Consider the following 24,197-nt stretch of genomic DNA (forward strand, 5'->3'; position numbering starts at 1 on the left):
TCTGCCACTCTCCCGCCCTGCTGCTTTGGGTGTGTCTGAGTTCCCTCTTCTCATCTGGATCCCTGCGGCTGACTGCTCCTCCATCCAGGTTCCTGGCTTTTTTATCCCTTTTCTCCTGCTCTCCCACCCTACTGCTTTGGGCGTGCCTGAGTTCCTCTCCTCACCTGGATCCCTGCAGCTGACTTAAAGCACCTAGTGAAGATCAAAGGCTACAGCCATTTGTATGGGTTATACCTCAATTTAAAAAACAAAAATCCTCACTACTGGACTAATAAGCAACATCATGATAAACGGAGAAAACACTGAAGTTGTCAAGGATTTCATTTTCCTTGAATTCATAATCAATGGTCATGGAAGCAGCAGTCAAGAAATCAAAAGATGTATTTCATTGGGAAAATCTGCTGCAAAAGTCTTCTTGAAAGCATTAAAAAGAAAAGATGCTACATTGAAGACTAAGGTATGACGGACCCAAGCCGTGATATTTTCAATTGCCTCATATACATGTCAAAAGTTGATAATGAATAAGGAAGATGGGAGAAGAACTGTTGCATTTGAATTATGGTGCTGGTGAAGATTATTGGCTATACCACAGACTGGCAAAAATGAATAAATCTGTCTTCGAAGAAGTGCAGCTAGAACGCTTCTTAGAAGCAAGAATGGTGAAAGTTTGTCTCATTTACTTTGGATATGTCATTAGGAATGACCAGTCTCTGGAGAAAGATACGATGTTTGGTAAAATACAGGTACGGTAAAAAAAAAGAGGAAGTCACTCAGTGAGATGTATTAACCCAGTGGCTGCAGCAAAGGGGTTCAAACATAGCAACAATTGTGAGAGCAGAGCAGGACTGGGCAGTGTTTCTGTTCTGTTGTAAATAGCATTGCTAAAAGTTGGAACCAACATGACGGCACCTAACAACAACAATAAATTTTAAATAAACATGTTAATGTTAAATAAAAAGTGACTAGGAAAATTGGATAAGGAGCTCTGGTGGCATAGTGGATAAGACATTATTTGGGTGCTAACCAGAAGGTCAGCAGTTCAAACCCACCAGCCACTCTGCAGAAGGAAGATAGGGCGATCTACTTCTATAAAGATTTACAGCCCCAGAAAGCCATTGGGGTTGCTATGAGTCAGAATCGACTCAATGGCTGTGATTTTGTTTTTTGGGTTTTTATTGTGTTGTTGTTTTTTGAGACTAATTAGATAATCTAAAAGGTCAATTATCTTAAAACTAGTATCTTCATCTTTTCTACCCTGATATTCCTCTCTCCCTGCTAAAGTTTGGGTTTTTATAACTCAGGGAACACCATGGAGTTCCAGCCAAAATCAATAATAAAATGGATAAAAATACCAATACTCCAATCAGCCAGAACTTAGTGGGATTTCTAGTAAAAATTAACATGATTTTATTTTTTATGACATCCTGTAACATTTTACTTGTACCCAAATTTCAAGTTACTTGAATTAGCTAATAAAGATATTGAGAAAGCCAAAATTTAAAAACATGTATCAAAAGTTTGCTCAGTATCAAAAGAGTAGTAATTAATTCTTTCCTTCAAGAACTGTTTTTATATTAATGATGGCTTCGTGCATAATTTCCAGTACATAATTCTGTATATTTATTCTTGATTATAGTTAGCTATCCTAAAGCAAGCCACTTTCTGTATTATATTTTCTTTTTTACAATCAAGACAGAGAATAATAGCCAATATAAGCACTTATTAATGTCCATCATTTCTTGTTTATTAAACTATATGAAAGTGACTAAGAGAAAGGAATTAATCATAGCTTTTTAAACACTACTATTAAAAGGATCATTTCAAATATTATTTATGTCTGCACGCAATCATACAAAGTATACATGATGCTGCTCACAATCCAAATTTTGTATTAAAATATGAAACCAAGAAAAATATCAGACTCATTTTCTTCGATGAAAATTATACACTTCATATTCCTATTTTAAATGATCATGGTTCAATCAATAAAAGCATTTTGTAAAGTAAAGCAAACCTGTATGATTTAAGGAAGCGTGTTTTGTGAAATGGAGAATGTGAATTTACTGCAGCAGGATCTTCTGCAGGCATTTTCAAGGCCATTTTCCTGAAAGAAGGGTTGTGGATAATGTATATTTTAATTGTCCGATAATTATTTTACTGCTTAACATGGACTACTAACTTTATTTAGCTCATCTTCAATGTCACAGGAACTGAGATGAAGGGCAGGAAACTCTTCTTCTTTCACTTTCTGAATGATGTCATAAACCAAATGGTAATCTTCCGCAGTCACAACTGAGAAGTTGACATGATGAGGAATAATGTCCTGACCAATGTTGCCCATTTTCACAAACTTTACGATCATCTCTGAATTTCTGAAAAACAGAACATATTAATGAATACTTAGGTTTATTTGGGGTTATATTTTGGACACAATTATGCTGTCAAAAGTTAAAGGAAATAAATATCCATACTGTGCAATGCATTTCTCATTTATGACATTTGCTTTGAAGCCCAGAACTGCAAACACCACCAATGTTGCCAGGACAGAAGTGAAAAAATTGATGAAGGACACCAAGACAGCATCAAAGTGGCAGTTGTTGTCTCTCTTGTTGTAGCTTGAAAAGGCAATTACGCCACCAAATCCCAGACCTAATGCAAAGAACACCTGAGTAGCAGCTTCTCTCCAGACCTTGGGCTCCAGCATTATTTCAAGCTGTTTAAAATTAAACATAATAGAAGTCAGCTGCAAAATATTTCAAAATAATTCATCTACATGGAATTAGTTTTGCTTTAAATATATTACAATGATATTTATGCAATGAAAGGTTATTTAAATCTGGAGCATAATCTGTTCTTAACAGAAATAACCAATTTTTCATTTAGAGAAAACAAGAATGATGGATAAGACTATCAAGGCCCTTAGATTAGGAATTGTACTTACATGAAGATTATCTACTTATAGGAATTTTAAAATACTTTTAAGACAAATCATCAAAGGACAAAATGAAAGAGAAAACTGACTAGCTTCAATTACTTCCTCATGTTTTTTTTTTCTTTTCAGGTAAAAATAAAGCAACTAACAATGAAAGTTAAATAATCACTTAACAAATACCCTAGGATTTGTGTTTCCTAATGGAAGTCTAATAGTTGAAGTAGATGACAATTACATATTTGGCACAGAAGAACTATTTACACTTTACGTATTCACCTCTATAAAAAAAAAAAAAAAAAAGGTGGCATAGTGCCTAAGGCATTTGACCACTAATGAGAAGGTGGTTCAAACCCATAAGCCACTCCTTGCAAGGAGGATTGGGCAATCTACTACATATTCACCGCTATGTTGTTGTTGTTGTTGTTACTCACTTATTCAAAGGTTTCCTGAAAGCCTTTATTTTCAACATTGAAAAAATTCAACTATATCATCTCTAAGATTTGTGTTCAGATCCAAAATTCAAAAATTCTAATGTTCTGGATCTGTGCTGAGCATATATTTTCAAATAACTCACCTATACTTCTTAGATAATTATCACTGTATAGAACCAGACCTTTTTAATGGAGCAGTTCATATTAGCTGTAACTGACATATACCTCAATAAACATGTAAGTCTGATTTCAGTAACAGATACAAGTTAATATTTTATCCCCTTTTTAACACTGCATTGCTGAAATTGGTTAAGAACATAAGTTCCACAGCTGCAGATGCTGATTCTGCTGTTTAATAATAGTGCGAGTGGTCTGTCCTTTCTGAGCTTGTTTCCCTAACTAAAATATGGGAAAAACAAGACATATATATGCTATCATGTTTCCTACCACACTGCAAGTGCTCACTAAGCTAACACATATATATGGCCTTTACTGGCACACACACTGATAAGCAGTTTATATGAATTGTTTTATTTAATCCTCACAACAATTTATAAGATTGTTACCTGAGTCTTAGAAATGATAAGTGACCTGCCTGAGGTCACACAGCAAGCCTGGGATGGAGCTGAGACTTGAACACAGGTAGATTCCAAAACCCATGATCTCTCAACTATTAAGATTTATTGCTTCAGTTTTAATCATTATGGTTGAAATGTATAAAATATTCTCAACAAACATAATCATGATTCTTTTTATTAATATAGGACTTACAACAATTAACTAAGATGTGCCTGTTGCTCACTGAGCATCGTACATTACCACTGTATGGTAAGCTTGATCTAAAACACACTCAATTGTATATCTCTACATTATCCACTAGATGGCAGAAAGCACCTATTTACTAAAGACTTTTTTCTGCTTGCTTCCATTTCTGATTATCTTTTCCATTCACTTTTGCCCTTGCATTTTGTGTGTGTAGGTACTTTCTCCCCTACATAAACAATGGAAATTGAAAAATAACTGATAACTACTTATCACCATTATATTAAATACCATATCTGTAGTACTGCATCAAGCCTATGAAAAGTGAGTTAAAAGAAAAATTAACTACATTTCAATAAAATCCACTGCCTTTGAGTCGGATTTGACTCACAGCTTCTCCTCCTTGGGTTTCTGAGGCAGCATCACTACGGAAGTAGATTGCCCAACCTTCCTCCCGAGAAGTGGCTGGCAGGTTTGAACCACCACCCTCTGGTTAGCAGTCAAATGCCTTAGGCACTATGTCACCGTGATTCCTATTTCTAGTTAAAAACGTTACTATAATGTGTGCTGCAGTTTTAAAGACTGAAACCATGTAAATATCAAAGTGTTTAAATTTAGAGTCTAAAATATCTAATCAAACCAAACATTTAGAATTATGTCACAAGCAATTGAAAATTTAGGAAAGGTCATATGCTAGAAATTCACAGAAATTAGGTATTTTAAACTCAGGAGACATTTTTTTTTTCCAGTATTATAAATGTAAATAGTTTGAGGCACCTGCTTCCATAAAGATTTACAGCTTTGAAAACTCTATGGGGCAGTTCTACTCTCTCCCGTTGGGTCACTATGAGATGGAATCTACTTGATGGCAGTAGGTTTAGCGATTCACTGAGAAGTCCCAACAACTCTAGATGTTAACTAGAACAAAGAACACAGCTTCCTTTCTACTGTGTCAAGGCAGCTACTGGAAATGACAAAGAATGCCAGGGAAGTTAAGCCCTTCTTCCCAAATCTCAGCATGATACTGACTCCCCATTCATCCTTCAGAAGACTTCGTTTCTGGACCAATTTGGAAGTTGTCTTTTTATAATTCAGTGTGTGCCTATGATGGTGTGATCAAATTAAAAGTGAGTGTTACATCACTATAGCAAGTCCACAAGTATTGATTAACCAGGTTCAATACATTCAGCGTTGCATTCAGTTAAGTAAGTGAAATAAGAGTCTAAGTTCTGAGCCCTTTATGAAGACTAATGATAATTTTCCTGAACTCTACATGCATTTATAAAAGATACAGAACTTCCCAAAGGCCTACTACAAATATTATTCCTGGAGATACAAAATATCAAAACAATAAAACATGGATTTCCCTTGAGATAGCATCTTAGAATTCAATAGTGTACTTGACTGGATGGGAGTCTATGGGTATTAGGGAGGGTAGCAACCTCCTGAGACTCTAATCAAGTTAATATATTCATCTTTTTGTTTGGTTTTGTTTTTCTGGTAAAAAGATTCACAGCTATTCACAGCAGGTTAAGAACCACTGACAAAGAAGGAGAAGGATAAGTGAAACATGAAAAGTTCTAAAATTTATCAGTGAACTTTATTTATTATAAAAGAGTGACTTTTGAAATTTAAACATCTATAGTCTTACTCTAGAACCAGAATGGGATGTTTAAAGTTAAAGATACATAGATATTTAAAAACTCTGGTTTTTCTAAAATGGTTGACATAACTATAATTTAAAGGTCTAATTTACATATGCTAGAACAATTATTTCTTAAATATGCCTGTGGAAACATAATAATAATATGCACAATACTTTCATGATCATAACCATTAAATATAAATGTAGTACATACCTTAGGGGTAAACATGTGGCGGATGCCATCAATTGAACCGTTTAAAAGGAGTGCTCTGATTAGGAAGCATATAAGTACCACATATGGGAAAAGAGAACTAAAGTACATGATCTGAAAAGAAAGAAAAGAAACTATAGGTGAGTCGTACTAACAATTACATTCTTTTTCTATAGTTAAGATTATACGTATTCTGCTTTATACTTTGATGTTGTTGTTGTTGTTGTTATGTGCCATCGAGTCGGCCCCAACTCATACTTTGATGGTCATTTTTTTTTTTTTTTTTGTATAACACTATTAGTGATACCCACCAGCCACTCCTTGGAAGGAAGGTTGGGTAATCTGCTTCCATAGTGATACCACCCTGTAAACCCAAGGAGGGGTCACCATGAGTCAGGTCTGACTCAGTGGCCCAAAACAACAACAACAAGGCTATTATATTAGAGTGGCTTATTAGTCTTGATTCACTGTGACTTATTTAGGATCCTATTTAGGATATAATGAAAAATAAGGAAACTTCCTGACTTAATCTCCTTTAAAACAGTTCACAGTTATGGTGCAATTTGAATAGCCTTGATTCCTTATCATCATAAAACAAGCAATATTTAAGGCAGAATTAATAGACACTAATTCCCTGTCAATTTCCTATTTTTGTTTTAAACAAACAAACAAACAAACGAAAACTTTGTTTTTCTTTTAACCAGAGTTATATTATTACTTTGTGAAAATACCAGAAAATGAAAAGTGATCCTGTGGTGGTTATGTTTGTGTGTCAGCTTGGTTAGGCCTGGTTGAGTGGCTGGGCAGCTGGATACAGTATTCCCCATAATGATACTGGTAATCAGCTCCATGGTGGGATCTATCACAAGCAGCTGAGTAGCTGCTTTGGGATGTGGTCCGCTTTCCGTATATAAGCAGCAGCTTTGAGAATGCTCTCTAGCTTATGGCACATTTGGACCCTGCATGTAGCCATGTTGTTCAGCAGCCTGCCATACTCTACCAACCTTGGGACTTAAAATGGACTTAAATTAATGGCCTGCCATGTGGTTTGGTAACATCAGGACTGTGCCTTTTTACTTGTCAACCTTAGGCTTGTCAGCCTAACAGCCAGCAGCTGTCTGAGTGAAGAAAAACATCTAGCTCCAGTGGGCTGGGAGAAGGAGGCAGAGCTGGACCCCAAGGTTGAGGAGCTTTCACCCAGCCCCTGGAGCCTGGCACTTTGAACTTAGACTTAAAGCCTCCAAACTATAAGAGAATAAACTCCTGTTTGTTAAGACCATCCCATTTGTGGTATATTCCTGTCAGCGCAGCACTAGGTAACCAGAAGAGGTCCCTATGTTGTCTCTTCCAGAACCTGAACCATTAGCCATGTTTTACTTTCTGATTCAGCAGTTTTCTCCGTTAAACAGTTGGGCAAATATTTATCACAGGAAAGAAATTATCCTAACCAGACATTCACTACTTCCTTGTAGCTCCATGTGGACGCCTAATTGGTCTCTCACATTTTTCAAGTCCAGAAAAGAACTGAATTCCTCCCAAAGGAATCTCAGTAAATGGCACCAACATCCATCCAGTTACTAAAGTCAAAGATCTAGTAGTAGCCCTGAACTGTTTGTAATATGCTACCCATTGGTTTCATGGTTGCCACTTGGGTTGTGTCATTCTCTGCTTAAAACATTCTGTTGTTGTTGTTGTTAGGTGCCATTGGGTCATGTCCAACTCATGGCAACCCCATGCACAGCAGAACGAAACACTGCTGGTCCTGCACCAGCCCCATGATACTTGCTATACTTGAGCCAATCGTCATAGCCACTATGTCAATCCATCTTGCTGAGGGCTTTCCCCTCTTTCGTCAACCATCCATCTTACCAAGCATGGCATCCTTCTACAGGGAATAGTCCCTTCTGACATGACCAAAATAGGTGAGATGAAGTCTGGCCATTCTTGCTTCCAAGGAGCATCTCTGCTGCACTTCCTCTAGGACAGATCTGTTAGTTCTTTTAGCAGTCCATGGTACTATCAGCATTCTTTGCCAGCACCACAATTCTAAAGCATCAATTCTTCTTTGGTCTTCCATAACCATTGTCCAGCTCTCACATGAATACAAGGTGATTGAAAATATCATGGCTTGTGTCAGGCGCACCATCGTCCTCAAGGAGACATCTTTGCTCTTCAGCACTTGAAAGAAGACGTTTGCAGCCCACTTGCCCAGTGCTATATGTTGTCTAATGTGCTTCCATTGGTGTTGACTGTAGACCACCAAGCAATGTGAAGTCTTTGACAACTTCAATCTTTTCTCCACTTATCGTGATGATGCTTATAGGTCCAGTTGTGAGGATTTTTGTTTTCTTTATATTGAGATGTAATCCATACTGCAGGCTGTATTCTTCAATCTTCATCAGTAAGTGCTTCAAGTCATCCTCACTTTCAGCAAGGAAAGTAATGTCATCAGTGTATCACAGGTTAATGATTCTTCCTCCAATCTCGATGCCATATTCTTCTTCATATAGTCCAGCTTCTCAGATTATTTGCTCAGCATATAAATTGAGTAATTATGGGGAAAGGATACAACCCTGATGCACTCCCTTCTTATTTTTAAACCAAGCAGTGTCCCCTTGTCCTGATCGAACGACAGCCTCCTGGTCAATGTACAGTTCCTCATGAGTACAATTAAGTGTTATGGAATTCCCATTCTTCTCAATGTTATCCACAATTTGTTATGATCCACACAATCAAATGCCTTTGCAGTCAATAAAACACAAGTAAACATCTTTCTGGTATTCTTTGCCTTGAGCCAAGATCCATCTGATAGCAGCTATGATATTCTTTGTCCAAGTCCTCTTCTGAATCCAGCTTGCACCTTTGGAAGTTCTCAGTCAATATACTGCTGCAAACATTTTTGAATTATCTTCAGTAAGATCTTACTTGGGTGCGGTATTAATGATATTGTTTCATAATGTCCACATTCTGTGGGATCACCTTTCTTTGGAATGGGCACAAATATGGATCTCTTCCAGTCACTTGACAAGGTAGCTGTTTTTCAAATCTCTTGGCATAACTGAGTGAGTGTCTCCAGTGGGCCATCTGTTTGTTGAAACATCTCAGTGGGTATTCCATCAATTCCTGGAGCTTTGTTCTTCATCAATTCTTTCAGTGCAGCTTCAATTTCTTCCTTCAGTACCATTGGTTTTTCATCATATGCCACCTCCTGAAATGGATGAAGATCTACCACTTCTCTTTGGTACAGTGACTCTGTGTATTCCTTCCATTGTCTTTTGATGTTTCCTGCATCATTCAGTATTTTGGTCATGGAATCTTTCAATATTGCAACTCAAGGCTTAAATTTTTTCCTCAGTTCTTTCAGCTTGAGAAATGCCAAGTGTGTTCTTCCCTTTTAGTTTCCAAGTCTTTGTACATTTCATTTGTCTCCTCGAGCTACTCTTTGAAATCTTCTGTTCAGCTCTTTTATTTGGTCATTTCTTCCATTTGCTTTAGCTACTCTCCACTCAAGGGCAAGTTTCAGAGTCCCTTCTGTCATCCATTTTGGTCTTTTCTTCTTTTCTCATCTTTTAGTGACCTCTTGAATTCTTCATGGATGATGTTCTTGATGTCATCCCACAATTCTTCTGGTTTTTGATCACTGGTGTTCAATGCATCAAATCTATTCTTTAGATGGTCTCTAAATTCAAGATGGATATATTCAAGATCATAGTTCGGCTCTTGTGGACTTGTTTTAATTGTCTTAAGCTTCAGGTTGAACTTGCATACGAGCAGTTGATGGGCTATTACACAATCAGCTCCTGGCCTGGTTTTGGCTGAAGATACTGAGCTTTTCCAAAGCCTCTTGCCACAGATGTAGTCAATCTGATTCCTGTGTATTCCATCTGGTGAAGTCCACATGTATAGCTGCCATTTGTGTTTTTGAAAAAAAGTATTTGCAATGAATAAGTCATTGATCTTAGAAAATTCTATCTTGTACTCTCCAACATCATTTCTGTCACCAAGGCCAAATTTTCCAGCTACCGGTGATTCTTCTTGGTTTCCAACTTTTGCATTCCAGTCACCAGTGATTATTAACACATCTTGATTGCATGTTGCATGTTCAGTCAATTTCAAACTGCAGAAGCTGATAAAAATCCTCAATTTCTTCATTTTTGGCTTTGGCGGTTGGTGCATAAACTTCAATAATAGTCACATTAACTGGTCTTCCTTGTAAGCATATGGATATTTTTCTATCACTGACAGCACTGTACTTCAGGATAGATCTTGAAACATGCTTTATGATGATGAAAGCCACACCATTTCTCTTCAAATTGTCATTCCTGGCATAGTAGATCATATGGTTGTCTGATTCAAAATGGCCAAAACCAGTCCATTTCAGCTCTCTAATGCCTAGGATATAGATCTTTATGTGTTCCATTTCATTTTTGACAACTTCCAATTTTCGTAGATTCATACTTTGTACTTTCCACGTTCCGAATTTTAATGGATGTTTGCAGCTGTTTCTCCTCAATGTGAATCATGCATGCCACATCAGCAAATGGAGGTCTTGAAAGCTCCTTATCCATATCAGTAAGGCTGGTTCTACTCTGATGATGCAGCTCTTTCCTAGTAAAATTTTGGGAGGCTTCCAACCTAAGTGGCTCATCTTCCTTCACTGTGTCAGACAGTATTTCTGGGCTATTCATAAAGTTGTGCAGTAGTATATCAGACAGTGTTTCTCTGCTATTCATAAGGTTTTTCACAGCCAATTCTTTGAGAAGTGGATGGCCTCTTCCTTCTTCCTTGTCTGTCTCAGTCTGCAAGCTGTGCTGAAACCTGTGTACCATGTGCAAGCCAGCTGGGTTTGAAAACACCAGTGGCACAGTCTCAAGCCTCACAGCAGCATGCCATCACTGCAGGACAAACCAACAGACAAGTTTTTCTCCCTTAGCTGCTTGAAACCTCTCCACCCTCCCTTTATACGGATCCCTGCCTCTTTCCTGCCACTTGGGGGGGGGGGGCTGGGTCCCTCCCCTTACCTGCATCCCTGCCACTGCTTCCTTGCTCCCTCCTGGTCCCCCTGGCTTTTTCTCTCCTAAAATACTCTAAGGGATTTGAATATATTTGTAGGGTTTTTGAATATATTAGGAAAAAATGCAAACTCTTTCCTGTGGCCTACAAAGCCATACAGTCTCTTCCTTCCTGTCCCACAACTCTCCCCTATGTTGAGCTCTAGTGCCTCCGGCCCTGGTTGTCTCATGTATAAACCAAGCTTTTCCCTATCTCAGGGTCCGAGTAGGGGCTGCACCTTCTGTGTGAAGCACTACTCTCCATCAGCTAGCCCCTCAACACTCATTCTTCCTTGTTACTTAAGTTTCAACTTCATCTTCTCCCCAAGTTCTTCTCTAAATACTCAGTCTCAGACTGTGGCTTTTTTCCTGCAGTATCACCCACCTGACTTCCCCTCAGCCCCTTTTAATTCTCAATGATATGACCTTTTTTTGTTTTCTGTATGGTGCTTAAACCGGTTGCCATCCAGGTAGATTCAGGGTGACCTCATGTGCATCAGAGTAGAACTGTGCTCCATAGCATTGTCAAAGGCCAATTTCTCTGAAAGATGCCCTGGTGGCATAGTAGCTAAGCAATTAGCTGCTAACAAAACATTCGTGGTTCAAATCTACCATGGGAGAAAGATGTGGCAGCAGTCTGCTTCCACTAAGATTTCCACCTTAAAAACCACATGGGGATGTTCCAGTCTATCCTAAAGGGTTGCTCAGAGGCAGAATTGACTAAACAGCAATGAGTAACTTTTCTGTACTAGATTGCCAGGTATTTCTTCTGAGGTTCCTCTGGGTGGACTTGACTCACCAACCTCTGCTACAAATTTCTATGGGCAAATTGCAAAAGCGAATTATTCTTAGTTAATTAAAAAGAGACACAAAGATTGCTAAAAGTGATGATTTGAAAAAAAAATTAAATTAAGGAAAACATGTAAATTAAGATATAAGTGTTTTATGGTGTAATCTTATGTTTTTTATGATCTGTCCATATTTCATCAAGATATTCTTTAAAAATTTTATCTGTGTCTCAGAATCTTTTATCTTTGCTTTAGTTCTCTGATTATAGTTAGTTCCACTCATAGAAACTGAGGAAAGTGATAGAATGAATAATTTGTTCACTTAATTTGTTTTACATCATTCTTTTCTCCTTACAGTACATGCTTAAAAAATAGTTACATAAAGAATTTCAAAAGCCTGGTGTGAGTATTTTTCAAAGTTCTGAACATCAATTGGTAAAATAACTCAGGTAACAGTACATAAAAGTGAAGCATGGTAAGAAAAAAATGATGAATGTGGCTATTTAGATCTAGCTAGTTAGAAATTACCCAGAAATGGCAATAAGTAGAACCAGGAAAAGCTCTAACATACTAACTTTTCCAGAAGACTGAATGCCTTTGATCATAGCCAAGCAAACCATGACCCAAGCAGCCAACAAGCAGATGGTCATCTTCCAGTTTAAGCCCCCACTTTCAGAAATGGAACTGGAAATATTCAGTGCTTCTCTGTACCAGTAATAGGTGGTGGCGGAACTTTTTTCACATTCAGGTTCTACAACTGTAGAAAGATAGGTAACATGATATCATTTTAGAATAAAGAGAGTAAGCTCATAAATCAATTCTTAACATTTTCTTAATTTCCTAGTACCTTTTCTAGAAATGTACTACTATTTTATAAGAGCATTTAAGTTCATAGTGAGGAATGAAAAACTGCAAAAATATGAAAAATCAACAGACATACATCTTCTTTGATACTTCTTATTACACATTTCTGAAGTAAGAATACATGTGCTTTTCATCAAAGTAATTATAACAAAATCAGATTTATCACCCCTCCCATCTCCACAATTATCTGATCGACCATTTAGGACAGTGTTGTAAAATACAGTTGTTGCTGGCCATATGCCACCTTTGAAATGGGGCTAGTTTCAAGTGATGTAAATGAAAAGTACACACCAGATTTTGAGAAAGCTAATATAAATTATTAAATTAAAAATTTTATATTACATGTTGAAATATTAATATTTTGGATACATTGGTTAATAAAATATTTCACCTGCTTGTTTTTTTTTTTTTAATGTGGCTAGTTGAAATGCAAAATTACATGTGTGACCTACATTATATACCTATCAGACATAGCTACAAAAGGAAGTTGCTTATTTCCTCAGACATAAAAATAAATGAAAAAACTATGAAACAAACCCCAAAAATAAAAGCAATTAGATCCACTCAAATTCTTCTTTTTGTTCTTTTTGGTTTTATTTTGTTTAACTTATTTTAAAGAAAATGTAAGGTATCCAGAGGGTGTACAAAATGAGAGATACACACTTTAACTACTGAAGGCTTACAATCTTTTATCCTGATGGTATGGGGCACGATGGAGAAGAGACAGTAAAATTAGCTTGTGTCAAAGGTTTATCTCTGTTAGTATGCCAGTACAAAATGGGAGGAAATTTTGTTACTCTGACATTTAAAAAATATTTTCTCATACTAATGTAAAAAAAAAAAAAAAAAGACTCATTTGAAAGCTTATGCCTTTACCAATTTTATCATCTTTAAGTGGAAAAACACTACATTATTCATGTCTTACAAGTATGTGAAGCATTTTTCACCAAAGGACACTGATCCCAAGGTAGAGGTTGCTGAAAAGACTGAGAAAAATAAAACAAACTCCAGCCAATGATGACATTGTAGTAGAGAGCCACAAAAAAACACACCTGCAAAAAATAATAATATCACATTAAAACTCTCGTATTTTCCTTTGAAGCAATAAAATGAAATGCATAAAACATCATCTAATTCATTATATATTCTATTTGAAACAAATTATCTTTTATGACAAAGATAATCTTTTTGTTTTAGGACTTAAACCAAAAACCAAATTAGTTGATTCTGACTCACAGTGACCCTATGGGACAGAATAGAACTGCCCCATAGGGTTTCCAAGGAGCTCTAGTAGCTCAGTGCATAAGGTATCTGACTGCTAACCAGAATGATGGTGGTTCAAACCCACCAGCGACTGTGCATAAGGAAGACTAGGCAATCTACTTCCATAAAGATTTACCACCTCAGAAACCCAGGGAGTCTCTATGAGTCAGAATCAACTCAATGGCAGTGGCTTTGGTTTTTATAGGTTTTCTAAGGCTGTAATCTCTGTGAAAGCAGACTGACACATTGTTCTGCTATGCAGTTGGTGGGTTCAAACCACTGACCTTTTGGTTAACAGCTGAGTGCTTTAACCACTGAGCCAACAGAACTCCTTTTCTTACAGTCCTTAGAAACATAAATTAACAAGATTTAGCTATATTACTAATAACAGTAGTGTTTTTTTAAAAGAGAATTGAAGAGCTGAGTAGAAACACATAATCAGAGGTTTCATTTATGTGTAATAATGTAATTCCAAGCCATCTAAAAATGATGCCATATACCATACCAGAAAACTTACTACACAACTTGCAAATCCAATCCCGCCCAGTTTAGGACTTATGTAATTCCATACACCAATGCTGCCTCGACGAATTCTTTGACCCACAGAAAGTTCCAGGAAAAAAAGAGGAATACCTATTACCAGAAGCAGTATTAAATATGGCAAAAGATATGCACCTAAAGAGACAGGAACAAATAGAATAGATTATATTGTGAATAGGCACAGTAGAGAAAACACAAATTCTAATTAGCTCATGAAAGGTATTTATTGAACTTGTATACAATACAGAATGAAGAGAACTTTAAATAAAACAATTTTATTACTTTAAAATTTGTAGAATTTGACATCAGAATTTTCTACAAAGCATTTCTTCATTTTATTAAAAGGATAAAAAACAGTTTCATTTTAGATAAAATAATTGATTTTTAAAATTGATTATTTTCTTGAGTATGTTTCACACACTACTGGTTCTGGAAATCTTATTCAACAATGTTCTTTATGAAGTCATTCATTAAACTTTATCCCTACCCACCTAAGGTATCGTGCATTCCAAACTTTTAATGAATGAAATTTTGTTACTAAAGTTGACTTTTTTTCCTAAATCAAGTAGTATCATAGAAGGAAAGACTGTTTATACTGGAGGGAAAAAAAAAAAAAAAAACAGCATATCACCGTGATTTGCCCTCAAATATACTTTCTATGAAAAGTACAGTTTGAGAAATTGATAATTTTTTTTACGAGAATTCTTCAAAGGAGTAGTGGGAATGATTGACAAAAGTACTAAAATTAGCTGTTTCTTGGCAAAACTTAGAACTCAAGCTCATTCATGAGACACTTAATGTCTGTCGTAAAAATAAATGTATGGTATATACAATAGAGCTAACAGAGGAAAAACTTAAGATAACTTCTTAACACAACTAAGCACCAGGAGGGAGTAAGTCACTCTGCCTGTGGGCTCGGGACCATGGTCATGGATGATATCATCCTCAACTGGCACAACATAGTACACAAAAGAATTGTTCTACATTTTACTTTGGTTAGTAGTGACTGAGGTCTTAAAAGCTATCAAGCCACCATCTAAGATGCAACTATTGGTCTCTCCTCATCTGCAGCAAAGAAAAGTGAAGAAAATCAAAGAAACATGGAAACAATTAGTCCAAGGAACTAGTGGATCATAGGAACCTCAGCCTACATGACCCTGAGGCCAGATGAACTAGATGGTGCCTAGCTATCAATACCAACCACTTGAATGGCATCAAAATTGGAGATCCTGGACAGAGTGGAAAAAAATGTAGAACAAAACTCAAAATCATAAAAAAAAATAAATAAATAGTATTACTGGTTGGACAGAGACTGGTGAAACCCCAAACCTATTGATTGCCTCTTGTCACCCTTTGGGCCTGGAATTGAACTCGTTCGTGTGGCTTAACTCTCAGCCAAATAGACACGCCTTTGAGCTGAACAATTACACCAGGGAGATGCACACCTTAGAGTGGAGATCAGAAGGGCAGCCTTATGCATGGAGAAAGCTAAGAAGGCAGGAATGTATAGGAAAGAAGGACACAGGGAAAGGGTAACCACAGGAAGGAAGGGAAAGAGAGATATTACATAGTAGGGATTGTATTCAATGTCACAAAACAAAATGTGCATGAACTACTAAATGGAAAATGATTTTGCTTTGTACAATGTCACCCAAATCACAATAAAAGTTGCAAAAATAAATGTATGCACTGTTCTCCTCGTAATAAAATTTCAATACTTAAAAAGTATTATTTTCAGTAAATCTCAAATTAGGACATATAGGATAATGACTGAAAAAATATATTGCATAGTTTAGCAAAGGTACTGAAAAAGAAAACATCAGACATTTTTATTGGATTTTCAAATTAAATGAGACCTGAACTCATTTCTACATGAGAATACATACACAAATTATTTATTAAGTAACCTCAAAGATGGACTTCCTACATTTAAATTTCTTCTCTGAAGTTTAGTCTAATCAGATAATGTCAAGCATGTAATTGATTTTTTTTTAAAAAAAGCTATTATGTTTTTTCTATTTTAAAGTAAGTGTCTAATTGTTATTTAACAGACTTTGTAGTCTCTTCAAATCATTCTAGTAATTATTGTGCTAAAGAGATAAAAATCAACAAATATTTTAAAATTATTTATCTCAGTATCTATCTCTGCAATAAAGAATGTATAGAGTGTTCCCCTAAGTTAGTGGTGGATATACAACCTCTGCCTTCTTATGGGTGATATACAGTCTTTCAGACTTAGTTGAAGGGGCATCTAAAATAAAACATGATATATCAATGTATAAAACAGAGCTATCAAGATCCTATTCTAAAATCATTAGTAACTTAAACAGATTAACATGAAAGTGCTTCCTAAATAACTGAAAATATATTTTAATAATTCTAGAGTGTGCATTGGTGTATCTGTGTGTATACAGCTCATAAAAAAAGGAGAACGAGAAAGAGTGAATAAGAGTGGACTTATTGAGATCCTTTGCTCAGTCAAGTGTGAATGACATGCTATTGGATACTTAACCTCTTCTTCTAACTCCATTTACTCTAAGATTAGCCCCTATATAAAAAATAGTTGTAACTGAAAAGATAATTAAACATTTACTATTTGCCAGGCACATTGCTAAGCATGTTACTCTCACTGCCGTCAAGTCGGATCCGACTCAGAGTGACCCCTCCTTGGGTTAGATGTAATTATTCATTTATTCCTTACAAGAACCCAAGGAAGAAAGTAGCTTTACTATTCCCATTTCACAGGTATGGTAACTAAGCACAAATAAGACAGGTAACTTGTAAAAGGTCACATGATCAGTGTGGGAATGCGTCAAGCTTCAAATTGTCAAACTGACTTCAACATTAGACTATTGTGCTTTATGTATAGTATGTTTAGAAAAATCACCTTATATTTTAGTTATTACCTTTTATGTCTATTATTCATAAAGTGACTCAAATGATTAATGAATAATATTGAGGTAGCCTGAGCTATTTAGCAAGAAGAAGATACTACTCAAATATCTAGCAGGTTCAATGCTGTTCTGCATAATGAGTCAGCCTTTTGTAATCTTAACCGAAAAAAACAAATCAAACCCACTGCCACTGAGTCGATTCTGACTCAAAGCAACTCCATTGGATTTCCAAGGCGGCATATCTTTACGAAAGTACACTGCACAGTTTTCCTTCCACAGTGTGGCTGGTGAGTTTGAACCACTAACCTTCTGATTAGCAGTCAAAATGCCTTAGGCATGGAGCCAGCAGAGCTCCTTTGTAATCTTAATAGTCATCATAAAATAATGTCCATTTACATTATATGATAGATATACTACCTTTCTTTATTATTTATACATAGAAGAGAGGATGCAATACTGGGAATGGCATTTTGACTCTTTTTATATAAGAAAGAGCCATTGTTTTTGCTAGTACTGACTAAATATGAAATCAGAGTTCTCCAAGAAAACAGTTTTAGAGGTCTGGCAAAAAAAACAAAACAGCCTTCTTCCTTAAGGTTTACAAAGTGAAAGTCCTATAATCAGAATTAATCTTCTCCCAGTCTGGGCAAATGGAATGATTTGTGAAAAATAGAAAAGCAAAGTAGTGCATAATTGCTTATAGCTGATTTGATAAATAATTCATATGTGATTTCCCAACTAGATGAGGTGCTTACAATTTCATAGAAAGATGTGTGGTGTATCACCAGCTTCATATATTGATTCTTAGTTCTCAGGCAGATTTGTCAAATAAGCTAGTTTTTCCATACTTCTAATTTTGTGCCTAGTCAAATTAACTAAGAAAGATTTTAAACATATTTAGTCTCCATAACACCTTAACATCTGTATCTCTTTCAGTGGCTAAGAAGAATTTTCACATTGTAATGGCTATATTTGATGTAAGGTTTTGTAGACTGAAAAAACAAACCAAATTCACTGCTGTCGAGTTGATTCAACTCATAGTGACCCCTCCTTGGGTTTCTGAGGCGGTATCTCTATGGAAGTAGATCGCCCAATCTTCCTTCCAACGAGTGGCTGGTGGGTTTGAAACACCAGCCTTCTGGTTAGCAGTCAAATGCTGAAAGGTTTTGTAGACTAAAGCTACATTAAAAATAAAAACCATATATTTTTTGCCCAATCAAAAAGCTATCACAAACTAGAATCACATATCAAAATTTTCTTTCTTTTCTATGTGGGCTAAAATGCATGGCTTATGGAATATTTAGTTTTAACCACAATTACTTTAACAGATTTTATGGAAATGTGTAATTTTCAACTCAAATGTTAGTTAATGTAGTATTCAGTTTGATTTTGGTGTACTACTGAGCTAGCATCCTACATGATCAATCTTTGGATAGCTTTTTTTTTTCCTTGATTTCTAAAATAGTTTTTTCTGTTTTTCTAAGTAATTATATGCACAAATGCAAAAAAGTGAAAACGTCAGTGATGATGCAGATATTTTCTTTTAAGCTGCTAGTTTCTTTAAAGTTTTCTTTGAAACTCAACATTGTCCCAAGATTCTATGACATTGGGAATCAAATATGGAAGACATCTAAGGATGAAGAATACCAGGCCTTATATGTTTGCATCTCTTCCAGTGGGATCTACAAATTTCTGATGAGTATTTGAAGACAAGAAACCAAACCAAACTCACTGCCATCAAGTCATTTCTGACTCATAGTGACCCCCATTGGGTTTCTGAGGCTGTAAATCTTTACAGAAGTAGATCACCCTGTCCTCCTTCCATGAAGCAGCTGGTGGATTTGAACTGCTGACCTTCTGGTTAGCAGTCAAGTGCCTCATCCATTATGCTACCAGAGCTCTTTTGAAGACCATGATCATTTTAAATTATATGTCATCTTTGCTATTTCAAAGAGTGAGACAAATTAATTCAGAATTAATAAACCAAAGGGAGAAAATTGTCTTCCTTCGCAATTAATCTTATATTAGAAACTTCAGATTATTCTTCAAAGAGGCACAAAAGATAAAACACTTCCTAAAGAAGTGCAAGTCAGCAATGATCCTTTATATCTATATTTATATGTATAGCATCCACAGAAAGAATATAAGCATTTAGGACCCTTAAGTAATCATTTTGTATTTTTTATAAACCTCTCTGCTCCTACAGAATATTAATCTGAAAACAGAGTTGGGTTTACCTCCCACAAAATAATCTCCTTAGCTTTAAAATGGAATTCATAGTTTCTAAAACAATGAGACTGTAGCAATCTGAGGAACCTAACTCCAATTTACTACAATAATGTATCACTTCTCAAAATAAGAACTTACCCCCTCCATTCTTCTGACATAGGTATGGGAATCGCCAAACATTCCCTAAACCTACAGAAAATCCAACTTGGGCCAGGATGTATTGTAGCTTACTGTTCCAAGCTGGTCTTTCATCTTCAACTTCAGATCTTTCCTCAACATCTGTATCTTTCTCTTCTTGAACATCAACAATTAGTTCACTCTTCTTAAAAGCATCATCAGCTGAGTCTTCATTTGAAAGAAGGTCTTTGACAGATTCAATAACCTCATCGTCTAATTCTCTCTTTACCACTTTGCTATTTTTAGGCATTGGAAAATCTGGATAGTATTATATTTTTAAAATCCCTTTAGTGGAAATATGTTAATAATAATAATAATAATAATAAACCTGTTACTTGATATTAAGTAAAGACCAAGGAGGATATCAAATAAATCCTTGACTCAAGGTGATAAAGTCTTGAAGATCCTGGATCTGTATGTTCAATATTCTGTAGATACCTGTAAAATTATAAGTTGAAATGTCATAAATGTTTAATGATGAAAATGTTAAAAATATTGAATCACCCTTTCTCATTCATTTTTATGATGAAGCCTGTTTCTATAAACGTCAGTATAATATACATAATTGTTTTTGACCTTTCAGAGCTGAATATTTCCCAAAGAGCAAGAACTGTACATATAATTGTCATACATATTTTCTGTTAGCTAACATTCTCCTTCTTGCAAAAGTCTACTTTGACCTCAACTATATCCACAATGTATAATGTATATTCATAACTAGTTGGAATTTTGAGACTCTTTTTTCTTAACAGGTGACTAAACATATGAGTGCTTCTTTTCAGAGCTGGATCAGGAGGCTTTAAAAAGAATGTTCCAACCATCCTTCTATTTATACAAAAAGAATTCCCTAATGAAGCTGCCATTAAATTTACATTGCAAGTCACTGAAAGGAGCCTACTATACTTTCATCATATTCATAAGGAGTAAGTCAGCATACTGAGTAACTTGATTAAAAAAAAAAAAAAAATTCTTTAACTTGACCATGCAACTTAGGTTTAAAGGATGTTTAATTATTCCCTAAAGTAATATATATATATGCTTTATTAATAAAAGATATAAATAATTTAGGATTTACTGAAGATTATGAGAGATATTGTGGACTTCTGGTCCATATGGTGCCTAGATAAATATACACTATAACGACCCTGACAACAAAGACTTGAGAAGCTAAGTAGACAATAAATAAATAAATAAATAACTTTGAATTCAAGAACATCAAAAAGAGAGTTGAAGAAACAGACTGAAAATGTACTGGAAAGAGAAGCAGAACAAGGCCAGCAGGAAAACAGTGATGCGTGAATTGACTATCCCTGCCTGCCAGAGCAATGTGGTCATTTTGGGACAGCACTGAACAACATGGAAGGAAGAACCCAGGAAAATAACCACAGAGAGCACAGCTTGTAACAGAGATTCTGTACAAATAACCCTGGAAAGAAATGACAAGTTGGGGAAGACACAGCTAGGGATGGTGCACCCCTCAAGGGGAAGCACAAGAGTGGCATAGCTTTGAAACTAGAGAACCACAGAGAAACACCGCGAGAGCAAATGAAGCAGACTGAGTCATCTGAGCCTTAGAGAAGGAGAAAGTATAGACAGGGACTTTACAATTTCTGGGGAATAAAAGGGTAAACAGAGAGTTAAGGGAGAGCTCCAGCCCCTCTGGTGAGTACCTAAAGTAAGGAAGCTAGGTATTAGTGCAGGGACTGCTTGTCAGTAGAGGCACCCAAGAATTAATATGGGAGTCATCCAAAAAATTTCAACCCACAGAGTAACAACTAGAGTCCTTCCCATCTAGAACCTGCCTGCCCTGTGCAAGCAGTCACCCTGTCTGCCATCTGCATTAGCACGTGCCCTGAGGAGCAGCTGCCCATGCTGAATGGCACAAGCACGGTCATTTCCACCACCCCCTGTATGATACAAAGAAGGCCCTAGTTGACGTGTGCAAACCCAGCCATGCATATTACCCCACTATGAATTGCAGAAAGCACATGCCAAAGGACACAAGCCTGGTCATGACCACCCCTCCTCCCTGTGTACCAAAGCCTGGAACTGCACACTACCCCCTTTCTGAGGTTCGAGCAACTCACACCTCTATGCGTAAGTCTGGCCTACCCACCTGCTAAACAGTGATCTATATACCCTTGCCCTGACCACTTGAAAACCAGTGGTGTGCACAAACAGTACCCAACCCAGCAACTGGCAAGAATTCTCCTTGCACCCATGCTCTGGTGATGAGCCGGACAGATGTATCACCTCATCAGCAACTTCACTCACATCCTGACAGGCACCATCTCCACCTCTGCCAAACAATGAGCAGTATATCCTAGTGCACACATCCAGTGTCTGATTGGCTGCAATATCACACATCACACTCTCAAACAGTTGCTGCAGACTCTTCACTTGCACTGAAATCGTTTAATACCGCACCACCTAATGAGATACCAATTCATGAATGCAAAGTGGGCCTGCCCCTTCCATTTCACTAGCACTTCCTCACAGCAAATACAGAGATGTCTTACCCTGACCTCCACAGAAAGCAATAATCAGCCTGGAAAGAGGGCTGTGGAGGGACCCTGACCATCCAACACTAGTTACTCAATATCAGGGAAAGAACCTGCTCTCACACTTCCACCCAACGCAGTAATGGAAGACATGCTAGCCTAATCACAGAAGACTTGAATGAGTATGAAACCTACCATAGCCACTAGGGAGAGGAAGTCACACACAGCAACAGACACCAACAAAGAAAGTCTCACATGTACCAGACCACAAAGCAACAGCAATTAATACAAAGAAAGACATTCTGAAGAGAATGAGAAAAAAATAAAGCTCCAATTACATCAAAATTAAATTTTAAAAGATCAGCATAAATCAAACATACATATAATCAATAAAGAAATACATAAACAAATAAATTATCATCTTAATGCCTTGCAGAGAGCAGAAAATAACAAATCATACAAAGAAACAGGTTAAGATAGCTCAAACAATTGAACAAAATAAAGGGGCAGAAAACCTTCATGAAGAAGTGGTCATTGACCTATCTGAAGAGGAATTAAATGGATTTAGGTGTAGGCTCCTCAGAGAGATCAAGGAAAACACAGACAAAACTCTAGAAAAATTCATGGAGACAAAATAAGAATAAAATGACAAAATAAATAGACAGTAAGAAACCATACAAAAACAACCAGATCCAGAATATTAATAAAATATCAGAAATAGATAACTCAATGGAAGTAGAATTGAAGCAATGGAAGAATCAATGAAATAGAGGCCAAATTCCTTGATAGTAATTTGTTTGAGGAATATCAGAACAAAGAATGAAGAAATTCTAAGAGATATATAAAACATTATCAAAGGGAATAAGTTACACATAATAGGAATTTCATTTCAGAAGAGGATGGGGAAAAACACACAGAGAATTATGGAATAATTCTAATATCATGAAAGACAAGAAGGTTTCCATCCAGGAAACTCAATGAAGCGCACACACAGGATACACCTCAAAAGAAAGACACCAGGAATATCATAATCAAACTTTCTAAAAGCAAAGACAAAGAATTCTGAGAAAAGCTCACGAAAAAGGAAATATCATCTACAAAGAGGTAATAATAAGACTAAGCACTGATTTTTTGGCAGAAACTCTGCAGGCAAGAAGACAATGGGAAGATATATGTAATAGTTTGAGTTGTGCATAAACTTGGCTGGACCACAATTCTATTTGGTCTAAGAAGTTGTGATGTGGGTTAATCCCATTATGTGGTTAGATGTATATGTTTTGATCAGCCAATATGTTGAAAGGGAGTTTTCCTAGGGGTGTGCCCTGCTTCCGACATATTTATGGGTATCCTGGGAAAAAGAGACACTCTTCTGTGGATCCTCTTATGCTGCCTACAACTGTCCGTGAGTAAACAATCCACCACTCGGCCTGGAGATCTTAGATTTGTCATTCGTTGGAGCCAACAGCCAGCACACTGCCTGCCAACCTTGAGCTCATCAGCCTTTGCAGCTACATGAGTTGGGAAGAGCTTCCAGCTTGACATTTGATCCAAGAACTTAGGAATTGCCAGCTTCTATAAGTGTGTGAGCCATATTCCTAAGATAAATTTCTCTCTCTATATATATATAACCTTTACTGGTTTTACTTCTCTAGAGAACCCAACCTAACACATTTGGTACCAGAGTGGTTCTAGAGAGATAAAATCATAAGGATGGGCTTCCTAAACTGGTTCTCACCAATTCTGTTTTAGTTGTCAAATTTGATTAATTGAAAGGCACTGGGGACTCTGCCTCCATTAGTAAAGAGGGCCCTGCTAATCTGTGGCATGATAATATGCAAAACTGCACCACCAATAGATCAAGTATTTTTGAGATGTGAGGCTCTGGGTGATCCTTTTCTGATACTTTGAT

General features: G+C 36.5%; 1 protein-coding gene across 1 annotated transcript in view; it reads right to left on the reverse strand.

The window, feature by feature from the left end:
• Nucleotides 1-20,213, reverse strand: part of SLC6A15 (solute carrier family 6 member 15) — a 44,634-nt gene extending 24,421 nt beyond the window's left edge. Inside the window, exons 1-7 of the mRNA XM_007952575.2 lie at nt 19,749-20,213; nt 14,465-14,622; nt 13,610-13,736; nt 12,396-12,577; nt 5,985-6,095; nt 2,472-2,713; nt 2,180-2,372 (exon numbers count right to left, since the gene is read on the reverse strand). Of these exons, the coding sequence (XP_007950766.1) occupies nt 2,180-2,372; nt 2,472-2,713; nt 5,985-6,095; nt 12,396-12,577; nt 13,610-13,736; nt 14,465-14,622; nt 19,749-20,037 (1,302 nt within the window). The 5' untranslated portion in view covers nt 20,038-20,213. The remainder of the gene's footprint in view (nt 1-2,179; nt 2,373-2,471; nt 2,714-5,984; nt 6,096-12,395; nt 12,578-13,609; nt 13,737-14,464; nt 14,623-19,748) is intronic.
• Nucleotides 20,214-24,197: the final 3,984 nt, after the last annotated feature.

The sequence above is a fragment of the Orycteropus afer genome, unplaced genomic scaffold (genome assembly GCF_000298275.1).
Source record: "Orycteropus afer afer isolate SDZICR_OR568_19922 unplaced genomic scaffold, OryAfe1.0 scaffold00349, whole genome shotgun sequence".
NCBI classification, from domain to species: domain Eukaryota; kingdom Metazoa; phylum Chordata; class Mammalia; order Tubulidentata; family Orycteropodidae; genus Orycteropus; species Orycteropus afer.